Genomic DNA, 15,236 nt, shown 5'->3' with positions numbered 1-15,236 from the left:
TTGGATGAAGTTTAATGAGAAATGCAGAGGCCGCCTGTCCCGTCCGCCAACCATAATGTTGGACAGGCCACGAGAAATCGGAGACAACTACATCATTAATGGAGTTCCTCTTTACTGGGTGCAGGAATGGTACAAAGTCACTGTAACATTGGTGGTGATGCTACCTCACTGCCCACTGTCACACAACTGGCATTGGTGAGGAAGTCAAAAAGAAGCTCATTGGCTTTTTCAACAATGGGATCAAACCAACCAAACATTTCCCAGCTTCAGCTCTCAGTCTGTGCTGATTTCAGTATCTTGAGCTGTAGAATTGGACTCAATGGGTGGAATTTCCCCACCCTGCCCACAGTGGGCGGGAGACGAGAATCTAACGCCAGCCAAAAAATCGGAAACCCGCAGGTGTAAAATAGTTTGAAATTCTTCTGATGATGGATTAATGGTGAGTCGGGAATCCCGCTGAATAGTGGCGTGAACACCATTTGTATTCATTACCATCTCACGAATGCTCATTAAATTAACTTCTTGCCAAATTCACGTGTTAATCTGGCATCGTGCCAGCGGAAAATCATGCCGGTCGGAATCTTCTTTGAGAAAGAGCAGCGTGCACCAGTCGGCCATCACCTCGTTCACAACCGCGAGGTGAGTGCAACAGACATGGCCTAGCTGCCACAGCGCTGCACCAGTCTCATTGCACTGCCAATGGAACGCCACACTGCCAGCGGAGCGCCACACTGCCAGCGGAGCGCCACGCTGCCAATGGAACACCGCACTGCCAATGGAACACCGCACTGCCAGCAGAGCGCCACACTGCCAGCGGAGCGCCACGCTGCCAATGGAACACCGCGCTGCCAATGGAACACCGCACTGCCAATGGAACACCGCGCTGCCAGCGGAACACCACGCTGCCAGCGGAACACCGCACTGCCAATGGAACACCACGCTGCCAGCGGAACACCGCACTGCCAATGGAACACCACGCTGCCAGCGGAACACCGCGCTGCCAATGGAACACCGCGCTGCCAGCGGAACACCGCGCTGCCAATGGAACACCGCGCTGCCAGCGGAAGACCGCACTGCCAATGGAACACCACGCTGCCAGCGGAACACCGCGCTGCCAATGGAACACCACGCTGCCAGCGGAACACCGCGCTGCCAATGGAACACCACGCTGCCAGCGGAACACCGCACTGCCAATGGAACACCACGCTGCCAGCGGAACACCGCGCTGCCAATGGAACACCACGCTGCCAGCGGAACACCGCGCTGCCAATGGAACACCACGCTGCCAGCGGAAGACCGCGCTGCCAATGGAACACCACGCTGCCAGCGGAAGACCGCGCTGCCAATGGAACACCACGCTGCCAGCGGAACACCGCGCTGCCAATGGAACACCACGCTGCCAGCGGAACACCGCGCTGCCAATGGAACGCCACGCTGCCAGCGGAACACCGCGCTGCCAATGGAACGCCGCGCTGCCAGCGGAACACCGCACTGCCAGCGGAACACCGCACTGCCAATGGAACACCGCGCTGCCAGCGGAACACCTCGCTGCCAATGGAACACCACACTGCCAATGGAACACCGCGCTGCCAGTGGAACACCACACTGCCAATGGAACACCGCACTGCCAATGGAACACCTCGCTGCCAGCGGAACACCGCACTGCCAATGGAACACCACGCTGCCAGCGAAACACCGCACTGCCAATGGAACACCACGCTGCCAGCGAAACACCGCACTGCCAATGGAACACCGCGCTGCCAGCGGAACACCTCGCTGCCAGCGGAACACCACGCTACCAATGGAACACCACGCTGCCAGCGGAACACCGCGCTGCCAATGGCTGCCAATGGAACACCACGCTGCCAGCGGAACACCGCACTGCCAATGGAACACCTCGCTGCCAGCGGAACACCGCGCTGCCAATGGCTGCCAATGGAACACCACGCTGCCAGCGGAACACCGCGCTGCCAATGGAACACCACGCTGCCAGCGGAACACCGCGCTGCCAATGGAACACCGCGCTGCCAGCGGAACACCGCACTGCCAATGGAACACTGCACTGCCAGCGGAACACCGCACTGCCAGTGGAACACCGCACTGCCAGTGGAACACCACACTGCCACTGGAACACCGCACTGCCAGTGGAACACCGCACTGCCAGTGGAACACCACGCTGCCAGTGGAGCACCACACTGCCAATGGAACACCGCACTGCCAATGGAACACCACACTGCCAGTGGAACACCACACTGCCAGTGGAACACCGCACTGCCAGTGGAACACCACGCTGCCAGTGGAGCACCACACTGCTGGGCTGTAGGATTGGTCTGTTCCCAGTGGCTGCCTCCATTGCCCTGAAGGACATCACTATACCGCGGCACTCGGACAGAGAGCAGCATCGCAGCTGGTGTGGGGGATGTTTGTTTGGGCTGCTCCAGGTGGGTGCCACCATTGTGCTGAAGGACACAACTGTGCAGCAGAACTTAGTCAGTGCTGAACATACAGAGACCAGCATTTTGACTGGCGGTTTGTTTAAACTCATAATTTTATACACCTCAATCATGTCCCCCCTCAATCTCCTCTGCTCCAGGGAAAATAACCCCAGTCTATCCAATCTCTCCTCATAACTAAAACTCTCCAGCCCAGGCAACATCCTGGTAAATCTCCTCTGCATTCTCTCTAGTGCAATCACATCCTTCCTATAATGCGGATTCCAGAACTGCACACAATACTCTAGCTGTGGCCTAACCAGCGTTTTATACAGTTCCAGCATAACCTCCCTGCTCTTATATTCCGTGCCTCGGCTAATAAAGGCAAGTATCCCATATGCCTTCTTAACCATCAACCCCGCCAGGTAACGGTGGGGCGGACGAATCAGCTCCCAACCTGCCTGGTGATTCTGGGAGATGTTTGCCTGCGCATAACTAATCAGGTTCCAGGCGCAGAATCCACGCAATTTCCAACCATTCCCACAAGTGAGAAATGTGCCGCGGAACCCCACCTGTCACCACACAGGTCAAAAAATGGAAAATTCCCCCCAATGTTCCTGGCTATGAGTCCCAATTCCTGATCCCTATCCAGGGACTACCTGCTGATAAGTGCACATATGGACAACAGAAGTGGATATGATAAGACTGATCACAAAAAGCAGCTAACTAACAACCCTGGGTTCACTGATCAGACTGGATGAATGTGTGATGGTTGATCAGTTGAAATTTGCAGTGTTAAACAATTATAATGTTTGGGATCGGCCTTATTAAGATAGTTTGTGTGGGCTCTCGGGTTTAGAAACAGCCTGATTCAGGATTTACTCGCTGGGGTGGAACGTCACCTGCAGTTGGAGCTTTTAAAAGGTCTGTAGTCGTTCCAAGGACCAGCTGCATTCGATTTCTTTCTGCTGCATCCAAACAAGTTGCTTTCTCTCATTTTCCATAATCACCACTAGGATATCAGTTTTTGTCTGAAAAAAATGTTCTTAGTTTTCTTAGGTGTACAAGGTTATGATGGGTTTGAATAAAGTAAACAAGGAGTCACTGTTCCCAATAACTGATGGTACATGGGCTCGGGGACATAGATTGGACATGAGATTCAGGGGGAATGTGAGTAGTAATGACCTGGGACTGACTGCCCACCAGGGTGGTGGGAGCAGAGACATTCAAAGATTACAAAAGGACAAAATTTGTTTTTAAATTGGATGGGCACTTGAAGGAAATAACTTTGCAGGATTATAGTGATAGAGCAGAGACTTCATGGGCTGAGAGACCTCATTCTGTACCTTAAATCACTCTAGTTTCTAACCTTCATCTTTAGGCAACCATCCTCTGCTACCGTGTTCTACTTTTTTTTATTCTTTCATGGGACGTGTGCATCACTGGCAAGGCCAACGTTTGTAACCATCCCTAATAGTCGTTGAGAAGCTGGTGGTGAACCACCTTCTTGAACGGCTGCAGTGCTGTTAGGGAGGGAGTTCCAGGATTTTAACCCAGTGGTAGTGAAGGAACAGTGATATATTTCCAAGCCAGGATGCTGTGTGACTTGGAAGGAAATCTTGTTCTATTCCTGCTCCTATTTCTTATGGGAATTTGCCGGTGGTGGTTTTCCCTCTCGTCAGCTGCCCTTGTCCTTCCAGATGGTAGAAGTCGTGGGTTTGGAAGGTACTGTCAAAAGATCCTTTGTGAGTTGCTGCAGTGCATCTTGTAAATGGTACACACACTGCTGCCAGTATGTGTGGTGATGGAGGGAGTGAAAAATGAAGGTGGTGGAGGGAGTGTTCCACCACACTCCTTGTAGATGGTGGAATCAGGAGGTGAGTAACGTGCCACAGAATTCCACCCTCTGACCTGCTTTTGTAGGTATTGTATTTATGTGGTTCTTCCAGTTCAGTTTTTGATCAATGACAACCCCCAGGATGGTGGGGGCTTCAGCATTGGTAATGCCATCGAATGTCAAAGGAAGTCAGCTGGATTCTCTCTTGTTGGATATGGTCGTTGACTGGCACTTGTGTGGCATGGCCATTATTTGCTACTTATCAGCCCAAGCCTGAATGTTGTCCAGGTCTTGCTGTATATGACGATGGACTGCTCCAGTATCTGAGGAGTTGCAAATGGTACTGAACAGATGTTTGAGCCTAGGACACTACCCTGAGGCAATGTCCTGGGACTGAGATGTGGGACTGAGTGCAGTACCACCCACTCAATGATGTAAGAGAACACATGAGCCACACCTAGGAGTCAGTCTAGTGTTGGACAGAGCCGTGTGTAGAAGCAAACATGGAGACAGCTCCTAGCTTGGACCTTCACTGTAGTTATGTATATAATTTATTGTAGTTAATAAATACTTACTGTTGAACTAACTAAGACTACAAATACCTTAATAAGACCTACCAAACTATGCCTGACACTTTTCAACATGGTGCCAGTGAACAGGACAACTCAAAACCTCACAGAGACTGCAGAAGAAAGTTAAAATCCCAGAAAACTGAAAGAAAAATCAAAGAAGTATTCTGACCCGAAGAAACGCTCAAGAAACAAAGGCACAGAAGGAAATTGCTAGAGAAAAGCTCCAAAGAAAGGCACTCCCTCAATGGAGGAGACAATGCGCTCGGCCATGAGGGTCAATGCAGTGCTCCTGCTCCACATGGACTCCTCCACAACAGAGACCATGGCACGAGGACCCTCATGGATCTCCGCCAGATCCTCCCGCACATCTCGCTGGACATCCAGCATCTGCTGCCTAATGGCCGACTCCAGAGGCTCATCATCTGTCTTCAACTGAGCATCGTCCTGGTCTCCAGCAGTCCTTCAACTGCCAGCGCCCTGGGCACTCTCTACCTCTGCCAACACCTCAGATGATTGTGAAGTGCCCTCACCAATGTGCACCAAGATACCAGCCGCCAATCTAATGCCCACCAAGGTATCTGCGCTGGTGCCTGCTTCAGAGAGCAGGTGTGACACAGGTGCAAATGACGCCCGGTGATCCTCCGGTGATCCTCCGGTGATCCTCCGGTGATCCTCCGGTGATCCTCCGGTGATCCTCCGGTGATCCTCCGGTGATCCTCCGGTGATCCTCCAGTGATCCTCCAGTGATCCTCCAGGGTCTGCAGATATGACACCTGCTGTCAAATTGAAAAGGGAGAACAAGGACATGCCATTAGTTAAAGTCATCGCACTGTCACTGTGCAGGCCAGGCACCCTGCTGAGACAATGGAGATCTACATCATGGTGCCATCGTCTTTCAATGATCAATGGAGAATCCAGGTTTGAGGCTCCCATCAATGAAGAGACTGCACTAGAATGGTATCAGCACAATCTGATACTCTCACCTCTGCGCACTTATCTTCACCTGGCACCCCTGCCTCTCCACGCCCAGTTGCATGGGGAGCGTGCCAGCTCTCGAGATCCAGGGTGTCTTGCTGGTATCTCGAGAGGATTAGGAGGCTAGTGGGGCCACCACCAGATCTGCCAATTTCTATATTGTTATGGGCCGTCTTCTTCTGAAACAACAGAGGAGCGTTGATGAGCCCACTCTCTACCTGCAGCCCCATCGCAGCCTGGCCAACCCCAGCTCAGGGGCACCCAGCAGAGCACTTCCAAGTCGTGTCACTCGAGCCACAAAGCACTCGGTCAAAGCAGCCAGGGCTCACCCTCTTGGCCAGCTCCAGGGTCACTGGCAAGTGGCACTCAGACTCCCTGAGGTCCACAGGGGGATGGCCACACCTTAACACTTCTGCACACTGACCCACACCAACACGGTACTCACCCTTCCTCAGCACAGCAGGTCATTGAAGCAGTTCCGGCCCTGCACCCAGGAGCACTGCACCACGTCATGGCTGCTGACCAGCATGGTGACCTTCTCCCACGCCCTCTCTGTGAGGTGCGGTGGCCTCCTCCTCCCATCTCTGGGGACAAGGGTGTCCCTCCTGTCAGCCACCTCCTCCAGGAGGATGGTGAGGCACTCATCAGGAAAGCAGGGGGAGTGGGGCACCAAGTGCCCACCTGACCTGCCCTCCCGCCTGCTGTGTCCAGCCACACTCGGGTCCATGGTGAAGGTTCAGGGAACATCCTCTGTGGCAGCCCAGGTCGCTTTTAAAGTGGCTGCTGGGTCACCATTGGAGCCAGCAGCTGACAGGCCCCCACCCCCCGCAGGGCCAAGGCGCATTGCATGCTGGGAGGGCCTTAACTGGCCCACACGTGAGAAATTGCAGCCAGAGCCTAATCTGGGGTGGCAGCCCGTTTAACCTCCCGCTCGATAACCCGAAAATCCTGCCCCAACAGCTTCACCAGGAACAAGTGAGCAATGAGGAGTGTGCCCACATCCACTGGTACTGCCAATAAGGGCAGCCTCCACAGAGACTGAGTGATGGCACCATGAAAGCTTGGTTCAAACAACAAAAACACTTCACGCTCATTGATGATCTCCTGGTTTACAATGAGCAGCTGTCATCCCAATTTCCCATCAACCAGAGATCCTCCAAAAAATACACCAGGGCCACCTGGCCATCACCAAGGGCAGGGCACGGGCCCAATCCGCTGCCTGGTGCCCAGGCATTTCCAGGGCAATTGAGGACACAACAGTGAACTGTCAGGTGTGTGCGCTGCACTAGCCTCATCCCCACACAGTTCCCTCCTAGGACCATGGGAGAGACTGGCTATCACTGTGTCTTCAATGTCAAATCGTTCCTTATTGTGGTGCATTACCTTTCCAGGTGGGTTGAGGTGAAGTAACTGTACAGACGCTGTAGTTAAAGCACTGAAAGACATGTTCGCGAACCACTGCATCCCGGACAAAAGAGATTGCATTCGATAATGGCCCACAATACTTAGCCCAATTTGCCCTCAGATCCAGCATCCACCATCATGCCAGCTCCCCAAGATACCAACAGTCAACCAGGGATGGCGAAAGAGGGGTCCGCACTATAAAAGCCCTCCTAAAAAAAAAACAAAGACTTCCAAATAGCACAGTTAACTGTAAATGCACCCGTTACAATGCAGTCTATCCCCATCCAAGCTCCTGATGGGAAGAAAGTACAACACCCAACTCTCAATCCTGCTGAAGAAACTAATACCATGGTTGGTGGTCAAGGATTACCAGGATATCCAAGACAGACAGCAGTCCTACATGCAGAAGCAGGCTTCCACCTACAACAAAAGATATCACACCAGACACTCACCGCAACTACAAAAGGATGACAAGGTCTGGATTAAAGACCTCGAGAGAGAGAGAGAGAGAGAGAGAGAGAGGGCACTATCATCAGGAAAGACCATGACCAACACCAGTTGGCACCCTAGAGGGTAAAGTCAGGAGAAACAGGAGGAGCTTCCTCCTCATCATTCAAAGGGTCTCTCCCATTGTACAGTGGAGAGAAATTAAGGAAGACACCCAGATGCCAGAACAACTTCAATTCAACAAAGTTTACCTGCAGCGACAGATTCTACCACTCCTCCGACAGTAGTGCGAACAATGGAAGGGTTATAAGGCCTCCAGACCACCTGAACCTATGAACTCAGAGACTTGAAGGGGGAGATGGGCTAATAGTAATGATGTAATACAATACATGGGGTAAACTGGGATAACTTGTAAATACGTTAGATAAAGACTAAGGGGAAATGTAGTATAAGGGCCTGGCACATAAAGGGACTGAGTACAGAACCGCCCACACAATGAAGTAAGAGAACACATGACCTGAACCTAGGGGTCAGCATAGTGTTGGACAGAGCTGTGTGTAGAAGCAAGCATGGAGACAGCTCCTAGCTTGGACCTTCACCGTAGCTATGTATATTGTCTAGTAATTAATAAATACTTACTGTTAAACTACCTAAGAGTATGAGTACCTTAATAAGGCACATTGAACTATGCCCAACATCTTACAACAACATCCATCAACCACAAACATCTTCCTTGGTGCTAGGTATGACTCCAACCAGAGGAAAATTTCCTCCTGATTCCCACTGACTTGAATTTTGCTAGGGCTCCTTGATACTACACTTTGTCAATTGCTGCATTAATGTTAAGAGCAGCCACTCTCACCTCACCTCTTGAGTTCTGCTTTTTTGACTATGTTTGTACCAAGGCTGTAATGAGGTCAGAGGCCAAGTGGCCCTGGCAGAAATCCAGGTGGTGCAGGATAGAAATTGAACCAATCTTTACACACTTTTGTAACCATTTATTTACAGAGATACGCATTATAAGCATTCACCTCCTAACCAACACCACACTTCAGTATGTTCTTATTTATAGTGTGTTATGATATGGCAGGTGGTAATTGCTGGGCTGACCACATCCCAAAGGGAAACTTGTTCAGGCTGTCACAACGATTTTACAATTTGTATTTATTAAGAGAAGGTATGTGTACTGAAGTCAGAAGTAAAGGTTCCACTACCACTTTTGGAGATTTTAAATATTAAATTAAAACATTTATCAACAAAAGAAAAGAAAACTTAAACACACAAGATTACAGTCACACAGTTAAGTTTAGTCTTATAACATTTCCCAAAAGATTTCTACTTCGCTAGACTCACAACTAAACACCCTTTTCCAGGCAACAGTCCCGATAGATTCTGTTGCTATAGAGAAGGTATCTCACAAGGCTTCTTTTTCCCTCTCACTTGACAATGGAAATCCAAGGCTTGTCACAAAACCTTGCTTTCTGGAACAACCAAACACGTCTCTAGGGTGGTTGGAGGCAGCTTCCTTCACAGGTCTGTCTTCACACAGCACACTCTTCAAGATCTCACAGGGCCACATCCCATACAACTTTCAATGTTTCCTTTAAAATGTTTTTCCCCTTACATCTTTAAATCCATTGTTCTTAACTTTCATTAGAAGTTACACCTTTCCCTGAACATAAAAATCTTTCATGTTGTCTCTATGGCCACCACTTTCAGGAAAAGTAAACTTAATAACTTTGCTTTAATCATTTATGATCTTTGACTTCCTTTTCTTTCTCTTTGAAATTCAACAGCAAAAATTCAACCCCTCATTCATCCCCTAATGCAAATTCCTATTCAAGTTGTATTTGCTGGTATCCCATCTTAGCTTATCCATCTCCACTGCAAAATGCCTGCTTTTACACCTAACCCTTTGATGGTTTAAACCTTGCACTCTGACTCTTCTCAGTTTAATTCCATTAGTCACACACACACACACACACACACACACAGCCCCCACAAGCCTGCTTCACAGTATCCCACAATAACATTGGAAAAAAGATATTTTGTTTACAAGGGGCACAAGTGAATCCCCTGTTAAGGCCACCTCTTGAATACAATTAAATGCAATTAATAAATAATTAACATCAGAGGCAGGATGATGGAGAGAATATGTCAGCTGTGAGTTAAAGACGAAATTCTACTTCTTCACCTATTGTATCATGAACCCTATCATTGTACCTTGGTCCAAAATCTCATGTTGCTCCTATTTAAAGTCATTTGTGAGCTTTGCTTTTCACAGCTTAGGCTGAGATTTTCTACCTTCAGGAAGTATTTGGATTTAATGCTGGGAAATGAGTGTGGCGCTGTTTTGACCAGGCTTTGCCATTTCCAGAGGTCATTCTGGAAAATGCCAGTTCCCTTCTAGACGTAAAAATATTAATTATTTGAATACATAAAATGCCACACCATGGCCAGGATTTTATAACCGCTCTACAGCATGTCTCCTCCGAGCAGCTCCAGTGAGCCATTTAAATCTTCATTCAGTTCAGTGGGACTGTAATATCCAGAAGGGGCCATAAAATCCTGGTCTATGTATCTCACTTTCTGTGAGTGCACCTTCACTTCAGTCTGACAGGAGACCTGACTGTATTAACTGGGCTTCCCATTGCTATCGTGCAATAGTGAAGAAAGAAATGGCATCAAATGTCACAATATAGTATTTAACTGTTATTAGTCATCGTATTTTAGGATTTGGCTCTTTGTTTTGCTCACGGAAACAACTTTGGGAATGAGCTATATTTAAATTCATTTTTTAAATGAAGTTAATTCACACAAGTTTAAAAATAGCTTAAGAATCATAGAATCCTGTAGTGTAATCAACTTTGGAGAACTGGCAGGTTTCTTGTAAGAAACAGTAAACTTTATTTACAGAGCTCCTGATGAAGATACCTGTTTGTACCAAAACCAAGGCTAGAAATCTGCACCCCTAAGATTATCCACACTTAGGAGTGAATTGTCTGCACAGTCACATGATCCAGAATGAAAGGTTTAACATACAATTACTACATGCAGAGATCTTGCCTGGGCTCGTTCTTTGTTCTTCTCTTTCTCCTTTAGCCCTACAAATTTTTTCCTTCATTTATTTAATCCAATTCTCTGTTGAAAATCACTATTGAATCTGCTTCCACTGCCCCTTTCAGGCAGCACATTCCAGATCATAACAATCGCTGCATAAAAATCCCTTTCATTTCCCTCTCTGGTTCTTCCACGATTTACCTTAAACCTGTGTTCTTTAGTTACTGACCTGCCTGTCACTGGAAATGATTTCTCCTTATTTACTCTATCAAAACCTTCATGACTTTGAAAACCTCCATTAAATTTCGCTTTAAGCTTCTTTATTCAAAGGAGGAAAAGCTCATCTTAAAGAATATCTAAGGCAAACCTAAAACTGGCTAAGGCTGATTTCTTTTCACTCACATGACTTTTAAAAATGGAGCAGGCAGGTGAGTAATGCTTGGTTTTCTTGAGCAGATCAGTGGATTTGATTTCTCTGGATGCTCAGCATTGGCAGGACACAGCTGTGGTCATATGGCCACTTCAATCCTGTGGCTTAGGTTAACAAAAGAGATGCCACTTCTTCAATGTGTAGCTGGTGTGTGAGAACCAACGCCCCATTGTGAATCCGAATGCTCATTTCTTGAGAGCTGCCATGACTCTCATACTAATACTGTCCAAGGTGTTCCCACTGCTTCGTAATGACAGTCCAGTGGCCCAACTCATTCTTGGGTCATTCAGGTTTGGTCATTTAAGGACATCTGTGCAAATCCACAAAATACAAATCTTGACATTTTTGGCTGGAGGAAGATTTACAACTCGTTCACAAACTTATTTGTCGCAACACTGACGGACCCGAAATCCTGCCTTCGCCTTCTTTCCTTGTGCTGTTTGGCCCTTTAAGCAGCTGCAGCTCTTCAGTTAAGCTTTCTCACTCTGTGCAAACTATCACAGACACTGTTCCCATTGGAGTCCTCCCATTGTTGTTACACTTGCATTTGCCAACAGACAACAATTTGCTTTCAACAGGACAAACCCAAACTTATTGCAGTAAGTTGACTCTGTTCACTGAGCCATCAGTACAGGAACTTGACATTATTTCAATACTTTTCAGTGTGGAGCTGGGTGGTATGATGCTGTTTCCAGGACGCTTTTGAGGAGCAGCATAACTTGGTCAGGAACTTCTGGATGTCCATGTGCACGCATGTTAGAACGTAAGAACATAAGAAATAGGAGCAGGAGGAGGCCATTCGGCCCCTCAAGCCTGCCCAGCCATTCAATAAGATAAAAACTCGAAACATCAACTCTTTTCTTCTCCGCCGATGCTGCCAGACCTGCTGAGTTTTTCCAGGTAATTCTGTTTTCGTTTTCAATAAGATCATGGCTGATCTGCCCCAGGCCTCAACTCCTCTTTCGTGCCAGCTCCTCATAGCCCTCAACTCCCCGATATTTCAAAAATCTATCTATCTCCTCGTTAAATAATTTCAGTGACCTAGCCTCCACCATTCCAGAATTCATGACCCAATGAGAGAAGAAATTCCTTCGCATCTCAGTTTTAAATGAGTGTCCCCTTATTCTGTTACTATGTCCTCTATTTCGAGATTCCCCCACCAGTGGAAACATCTTCTCAACATCTAGCCTGTCAGGCCCCCTCAGAATCTTGTACGTTTCAATAAGATCACCCCTTATTCTTCTAAACTCTAATGAATAAAGGCCTAACCTGTTTAGCCATTCTTGATAAGTCAACCCCCTCATCCCAGGAATCAGCCTAGTGAATCTCTTTTGAACTGCCTCCAATGCCAGTATATCCTTTCTTAAATACAGGACCAAAACTGTACACAGTACTCCAGGTGCGGTCTCACCAACACCCTGTGCAGTTGTAACAAGACTTCCCTATTTTTAAACTCCAACCCCCTGGCAACACAGGCCAAAATTCCATTTGCCGCCTTAATTACTTGCTGCACCTCCATGCTAACCTTTTGTGTTTCACAAGAACACCCAGATCCCTCTGTGTTGCACTTTTTTGGAGTCTCTCTCCATTTAAATAATAGTCTGCCTTTTGATTCCTCCTACCAAAGTGCATGGCCTCACACTTTCCTACATTAAACTCCATCTGCCAAGTTTTTGCCCACTCACTCAACCTATCTAAATCCCCTTGCAGATTCCTCATGACCTCATCACAACATGCCCTCCCACCTATTTTTGTATTGTCAGCAAATTTGGATACATTACACTCTGTCCCCTCCTTCAAGTCATTAATATGGATAGTAAATAACTGAGGCCCAAGGACTAATCCTGGTGGCACTCCACTAGTTATGTCTTTCCAACCTGAAAAAGACCGATTAATCCTGACTCTCTGTCTTCTGTGTGTTAACCAATCCTCAATCCATGCTAATACATTACCCCCAATACCGTAAGCTCTTGTGCAATAACTTTTTATGTGGCATCTCATCGAATGCCTTCTGGAAATCCAAATACACATCTACCGGTTCCCCTTTATCAACTCTGCTTGTTATATCCTCAAAAAACTCTAACAAATTTGTCAAAGATGAATTTCCTTTCACAAAACCATGTTGACTCTGTTTGATTGCGTTAAACTTTTCTAAATGTCCTGCCATCTCTTCCTTAATAATGGACTCTAGCATTTTCCCAATGACTTTTATTAGGCTGACTGGCCTATAGTTTCCTGCTTTTTGTCTCCCTCCCTTCTTGTTGGAAGCTCTTGGCTGATTTTTGCAGAAATGATGGTGACCACTGATAGTCCATAAACATACAGGCTGTTGCAGTCATAGCAGGAAGTTGCTCCCTCATCAAGGCTTGTGCCAAACAGCAACATTTCCTCTTCCACATCCAGTTAAAGCACTGAGCACATACCACTGCACTCACCTGGTGTATAACCCCATGGTTCGTAGTATGAAGGAAATACCCCTAAGTGACAGCCACGTACAAACTCTTCATAGTCGAGTGGAAGCAGTGGGCTGGTGGAACTCAGGAATTCTGGATGGAAGATCACCTAAACAATGAGAAAATGGTTATTTTTGCATCTTTCAAACTCAGAAAAACAACATCAGTACATATGTATGGAATAGGGAGGGAATTCTGAAAGGCCAGAGCCCCTCTCTGGAGCAGTGCACAGGACCGTCAGAGAGGATCGGTGAAATGCTGGGATACTCCACAATGCAACAATACCAGAAGCAAAGTGACAACTTAACAGATTGACAATGAGCAGAATTTGGCTGGAAGCTCAGATGAAAGCAATGGAGGGTTGGACTGTGGGAAGAAATGCATTAAGTTCCAATTTTGGTGGAAAAAGATAAACATGCTTTTTCACTGTACATTTTTAAACATAAATGAACACCAGAAATCACCACAGGATCTAGTGTGATATTAACTGTCTCTCACTATCTGCTTTGTAGTCTAATGGTGGACATAAATTTTACACTTATAATGGAAAATGTTTGTGAGTCCAAATGCTAACTCTGATCCTTCCCAATTTCAAGGCAAGTGTTGGGTTACTGCTTGCCATGGCTTTGTGGGAAAAAAGGATATGTTGCTCATATCTTATTACTTGCACCAGAGAGCCCTGGGAAGAAATGCATTAAGTTCCAATTTTGGTGGAAAAAAGATAAACATGCTTATTCACTGTACATTTTTAAACATAGATGAACACCAGAAATCACAGGATCCAGTGTGAAAAGCTCTGGGGAAATACAGTGTTCAAGTAAGTGGCGAAATGAAGACGAACACATGAAACATATAAATTAGGAGCAGGAGTAGGCCATTCAGCCCCTCGAGCCTGCTGTGCCATTCAATAAGACCATGGCTGATCTGATTATGGCCTCAACTCCATATTCACGCCTACCTCCAATAAACTTGTTAATCAAGAGTCTATCTACCTCTGCCCTAAAAATATTCAATGACCCTGTGGAAGAGAGTTCCAAAGACTCATAACACTCTGAGAGAAAAAAAATTCTGCTCATCTCCGTCTTAAATGGGAGACCATTTATTTTTAAACTGTGTCCCCTAGTTTGAGTCTCTCCCTCAGTGGAAACATCCTTTATTCATCCACCCTGTCCTCTCAGGATCTTATGTTTCTCTTATACGTACCTCTCATTCTTCTAAGCTGCAACAGATATAGGCCCAGCCTGTCCAACCTTTCCTCATAAGATAACTCTCCCATCCCAGGTATCAGTCAAATGAACCTTCTGTGATCTGCTTCTATTGCATTTATATCCATTCTTAAATAAGGACACCAAAACTCTAGATGTGGTATCCAATGCCCTGTACAACTGTAGTAAAACATCCCTACTTTTATATTCCGTTCACCTTGCAATAAACAACGACATTCCATTTTCCTTCCTATCACTTGCATACTAATGTTTTGTGATTTCTGTACTAGGACACCCAGATCCCTCTGTACCTAGAGTTCTGCAGTCTCTCCATTGAAATAATTTGCTCTTTTCCTATTCTTCCAGCCAAAGTGAGCAAGTTCACATCTTCCCACAATTCACTCCATCTGCCAAATTTTTG

General features: G+C 47.0%; 1 protein-coding gene across 2 annotated transcripts in view; it reads right to left on the bottom strand.

The window, feature by feature from the left end:
- Positions 1–15,236, bottom strand: part of LOC144669475 (glycogen [starch] synthase, muscle-like) — a 158,712-nt gene that overhangs the window by 17,646 nt on the left and 125,830 nt on the right. For both annotated transcript variants that reach the window (XM_078531948.1, XM_078531949.1), the window contains exon 12: positions 13,593–13,719. In XM_078531948.1, coding sequence (XP_078388074.1) covers positions 13,593–13,719 — 127 coding nt within the window. The remainder of the gene's footprint in view (positions 1–13,592; positions 13,720–15,236) is intronic.

This window comes from Cetorhinus maximus, chromosome 29, assembly GCF_964194155.1.
Source record: "Cetorhinus maximus chromosome 29, sCetMax3.hap1.1, whole genome shotgun sequence".
NCBI classification, from domain to species: Eukaryota; Metazoa; Chordata; class Chondrichthyes; order Lamniformes; family Cetorhinidae; genus Cetorhinus; species Cetorhinus maximus.
Note: the sequence above shows the minus strand (reverse complement) of the source record. Positions and strands in the feature narration are given on the sequence as shown.